At 39.4% G+C, this 5,426-nt stretch overlaps 1 protein-coding gene across 1 annotated transcript in view; it reads left to right on the plus strand.

The window, feature by feature from the left end:
* Positions 1 to 2,086, plus strand: part of LOC116000523 (probable histone H2A variant 3) — a 3,870-nt gene extending 1,784 nt beyond the window's left edge. The window contains exon 2 of the mRNA XM_031240613.1: positions 1,459 to 2,086. Coding sequence (XP_031096473.1) covers positions 1,459 to 1,755 — 297 coding nt within the window. The 3' untranslated portion in view covers positions 1,756 to 2,086. The remainder of the gene's footprint in view (positions 1 to 1,458) is intronic.
* The last annotated feature ends 3,340 nt before the right edge of the window (positions 2,087 to 5,426 follow it).

The raw sequence follows: 5,426 nt of genomic DNA on the forward strand, positions 1-5,426 counted from the left end.
TTTTTTTTTTTTTTTTTTTTTTTTAATGAAAACGCATTTGTTTGCTTCTTAGGTAAATGCTTTGTTTTATTTCATTCCTCGAAGTTTTTTGTGGTGGGATGGTATATTGGTTTGGCGTTGTGCTGGTCATGTTTGATTGCTGATTTAATGCTTCTAAGGTTTGTTTGGTTGCGATTTCTTGTAGATCTATGGAATGGTTTTCTCTTTTGCGTTCTCAATTTTCTTTTAGCGGTAGAGATTTTGTTGACAACTAAAATGGTGTACTCGGATTTGTTTTTTGTTGGAGAATGTTAAAGCAACTAGGGTCTAGTGTTTGGAATTCAGCAATTGTGCTTAGGCTTCTGTAAAATTGTATACTTAAATTTGGCAATTGCTGCTGTTGAATGTGTTGAGTATTAATTCTTCTTAGGGGACAATGATATCAAGCAGGATATTTAGGAATTCGAAAAGCGTATTTTAGAGGAACGTTGTTGTAGGTCGACTCTCTGAGGGGCATTTGTAGGATTCTTTTCTATGGTTGAAAACCTTTGCTCCGTTTCTATTCCCCCTACCTTTTTCACCTTCCTCCAGCGTATTTCTAATTTCTTTGTTTTCATAACAAAGAAATAACTACTTCCACAGACCTTATTGCAATGTAAGCCTTGTATACTGGTTCCCTGCTCTAGTGTAGAAGCTATTTACTGTTTTGATCTCTCAGTAATATCATCCACCATTCAAACTTTTATGTCTGCAGTCATTTAGCATGTGGTTGAATTGGCAATGGTGGGCATAGTGTATTGCTTCTAGTCTAAGTCATGCATTATTCTAAATACTTTTCATGATTCCAAAAATCTTTACTTTGGTGGTGGGGGTCTTTTTTCATCTAAAGGTGTATTGAATACTACTTAGTCTTATGCTTGGTTTTGGCCCTAGATTTTTTAGAATTTACCCAATATTAGGCCACTTATTCTGAAACGTTGGATTGAAGTTTTTTACTAGTTTTCTGTTGAAAATTCTGCTATATTGTAGGGCAATGTTGTGGAATTACTTTTTGGAATTTAATAACCAAAAAAAAAATATCCATAATGAACTACTTTTTTGGATGACGAGGGAAACCCCACAACTCTTTTGAGCGTTGGTAAAGCCCGCCTTGTGACCCTAGCCGGCAAAGGTCCACAAGGAAGTAAACTAGCCTAGGTTACCCATAGCTGACTGGCTCAAACCAAGTGGGCAAGGATTCGAACTTGTAACCTTGTAATTACAAGTATGGATCTCTTGTCTTCTTGGTTGGGGTTACCCCCATAATGAACTACTTTTCTGGCTAACTATCTTTTGTCATACAGTTGGACTGTAAATTAAGTGTGTTTCTCTCTCTCTCTCTATGGTCTTCATATGTTACATTTGTGATTGAAATTCAGCAAGTTATCTTGGATACATGACATGAGAGTTTACCTTTTGTGAAACATTTGCAAAATGCAGTTCCCAGTGGGGCGTATCCATCGATTGCTGAAAGAGAGAACCACAGCAAATGGCAGGGTGGGAGCTACAGCGGCTGTTTACTCTGCCGCTATCCTGGAGTATTTGACTGCTGAAGTGTTGGAGCTGGCTGGAAATGCGAGTAAGGATCTTAAGGTGAAGCGTATCACCCCGAGGCATTTGCAGCTGGCAATCCGAGGAGATGAAGAACTGGATACACTGATCAAAGGAACAATAGCGGGAGGGGGTGTGATCCCACACATTCACAAGTCACTCATCAACAAATCTTCCAAGGAATGATGTCTACAAGATTTCATTTCCTGCCTGTTGGTTTGTGTCCGGAAACAACATATACATGGAACTGTGTAATCATCAGTTTGTTTCAATATTCCATCTAGGTTCTGATTAGCTGTTAGCGGTGCTATTTTGAACATGGTTCGTTGTTTATGATTTTATGACCACCACCCTGTAATGTGTTTACCCATATTGCATCTATCTAGCTGTGGCTCTACTCTAGGCTCGCTTTAGTTATTCTTGACAGGGGTTCTTTGTTGATGATACTACACTCACTTATTAACTGATTTTAGGGTCTTAACTTATAGCTTGTGAATCACTACTTTTGACGTCTCAACTTTGAAAGCTCAATTGTTAGTTGCATTACCAATAAATTATGGAAAATGCTATTTTCCTCTCTTGATTTTCCCTTCATAATGTGGCGTTGATTTATTCGGCATCAATGAATTGGTTAATTCCATCATTCATTCGGCATCAATGAATTGGTTAATTCCATCATTTATTCGGCATCAATGAATTGGTTAATTCCATAATTAATTAAAGGAAAAATTATACTTTTTGTCTTTAAGTTATATGGTAATTGTAAGATTTGTCTATAATTGTTTGTTGTGTTCACTTTTTGCCCCTAAATTTTTATTTGCATTGTACTTTTTGTCATTTTATTGACTTTTTGTTCATGAGTTGTACATGTTTTGTTAGCATGATTAACGTTTAGGGACGAATTCTACAATTATCGTATAACTTAGAGACGAAAAGTGTAATTTTTCTTTAATTAAAAAATAAATTTTTTTTGAGTGCATTAAAAAATAAATTTAATTACCAATAAGGTGATGCTACTTCAAGAGGGAAAAGTTTGTGGGAAAATATAGGGAAAGTTTGTACTTCAAAAGTTGATTAAAAAAAATTTTAAATGACAATTGGCAATGCTATTGGTATTTTTTTTTTTTTTAACAAGGGAGGGGGGCAACCCCGAGGAAGAAAAACATTAACTAATCTCCCTCACTCTTCGGTTATACGTGGCATGCGCCAGATCATTCAAATACTCTCTGTCACTGTCAATGGGACAGGTGATAAAGGACTTCCAATCATCTAAGCTACGTGCTCCCATTGAGGAAAGGCAGTCAGCGACCATATTCTGCTCTCGGTAAATTGCACTGATGGTGACCTTTCAATCTCTTGTGAGCCACCATCTAGCCTCATCAACATACTGTCTGATTGGTCCTCTGCCGTTATCCCCATTATAAATCCATTATATTGGACCACGTTCTTGGCGTCCGTTTGCACTTCCACGTCTCGGATATTTTTCTGCCTGGCCCATTCCAGTCCTTTGACAATAGCTCTAGCATTAACAATTGTTGGTTCCCCGTATTCGATCTTGGCCATAAACCCTTCCAACCACCGTCCTTTCGCGTTCCATAATACTCCTCCGTATCTAGCTTTGTAGAGACTCGCTTTGACACTCCCATCGACGTTGATACTGAACCTGTGGCTGGTTGACGGTTTCCAATTGAGTTGCACCACCTTCTCGGTCTTTTTTCCACCCTTCCGGCTGTCGTGGCGGGAGGATGCACGGCTTACCTCTTCGTCAGTTTCCTTTATCCATGCAGTTTTTCTATGGATATCCCGATACTTGTTGTTGAAGATTTTGTCATCCCTCCACTTCCAGATCCACCACGCTATGATAGTAAACATGTGTGGCCAATCGTTGTTATAATTCCTGCCTCCCTACTTTGTTAAGTTCATGTCCAGCCATTCCTTGTAGCTCAGAGTATTCCAAGCACCCCACTTTTGCCGTCCTGCTACAACTCTCCAGACTTCCTTCGCATTCTTGTACTTTTTTAGAATATGTTCGGCAGTTTCAGATTCACCGGGGCAGATGTCGCAGGTATCATCATTCGTAATACCTCTTCTCTTCATTTCAGCCTTTCCAAGAATTCGGTTATGGAGAGCCGTCCATAAGAAGGTCTTCATTTTATTAGGGGTTTTAATGTTCCAAAGTTCTATCCAGACTCTTTCCTGCAAACTATTCTCGATGCCCTTTGTTAGTAAATAAGTCGAGTTAACAGAGAACTTACTTGAGGCTTCCTAAGTCCAATAAAGCTCGTCAACACTGTCATCTTCTTCCAGAGTTGTCGCTTTGAGGAGCTCTTTCATATCATTCAAGATATCGGTTAAGGTCTCCCACTTCCAACCCTTGTTGTCATCCTAGAGGTCCCTGACCTTAATGTTAGTATCACTTGGTGCCATTTATTCTCTACTTGTCATCTTCAAAGGTTGATCATGGATCCATGGGTCTTCCCAGAAATGGGTGTCCCTCCCACTTTTAACCATAAACCGGAAACCTCTGTGCATGTATGTGAAGGCAGATGCAATCCCCTCCATGTATTGGAGCATCTTTTTTTGGGCGCTATACATTCCATCCCAGTTTTACCCCTAGCATATTTTTCTTTTAGAACTTTAACCCAAAGATTTTTCAGTTTGGAACCTCCACCCAAGTTTTGTCATAAAAGTCATGTTCATTTCCTTAGATGATCGAATGCCTAGGCTTCCTTCACTTTTCGGCTTGGTAACAATTTCCCAATTCACCAGGTGACACTTGCGCTTCTCAGGAATGTTTCCCCAAATGAATCTGCGAATCTGTCAATAGCTTCACAAACCCCAACCGGCATAAACATGGTCTGCATGTTGTAGTATGGTATAGTTTGCAGCACGGACTGGGCATGGACTTGTCGTCTAGCTAATGTCAATAACTTAAAGTTTTCCAACCATCAAGAAGCATATCTATCTTATCCAGGATTGAAGCAAAAAGATTATTGTTGATTCTTCTATGTATAGAAGGAACCCCGAGATATTTCCCAAGATTGTTTGAGTGTGGGATGCCTGCGAGGTTGGTGATCCTATCTGCGTGTCCACTGTTCACATTTTTAGAAAAGAAAATCTGAGATTTGTTTAAACTTACCTTTTGACCCGAAGCTTTACTAAATCTCTCAAGACAGCTCTTGATGATGGTTATTCGTTCATGCGAAGCCTCAGCAAATAAGACTAGATCGTCAGCAAAAAATAGGTGAGTTAAACAAGGTCCATATCTGGATAGCCGAATTCCTTTCCACTTTCCTTGTTCAACCTCTCCCTTTATCAGGTTGCTTAAATGCTCCATGCAAAGGACAAAGATGTATGGGGAGATCGCGTCTCCTTGTCGGATACCCCGGGTGGGCACAATTTAGTCGAGTTGCTTTCCTTTCCATAACATTCGCATCTTGGAAGATTCAATGCAGACCATGATATTTCTTACCCAGTTATTATTCATGCCCACATCTTCTAAGGTATCCCTAATGAATTCCCAATTGAGCCTATCGTAGGCTTTCTCGAGGTCAATTTTTAGCACCATGTAACTATTCTTCCCTTGCTTTGAACGCATAGAGTGGAGGACCTCCTGGTAAATAAGGATGTTGTCTATGATTTGACGACCCGGAAAAAAACTGCATTGCTCTGCCCCAATAATCTTCTTCAGAATAGGTTTGATGCGATTAGTCATGGTTTTAGTAATGATTTTATATATAACATTGCAACGACTAATCAGGCGAAAATGACTAGCACTACTAGGGTAGTTATTTTTCGGGATGAGGGCGATTAGAGTGTTGTTGATACCATCTTCCATCCGGCCATTCATCATAAAA

Source organism: Ipomoea triloba, chromosome 12 (assembly GCF_003576645.1).
Source record: "Ipomoea triloba cultivar NCNSP0323 chromosome 12, ASM357664v1".
Taxonomy (NCBI): Eukaryota; Viridiplantae; Streptophyta; class Magnoliopsida; order Solanales; family Convolvulaceae; genus Ipomoea; species Ipomoea triloba.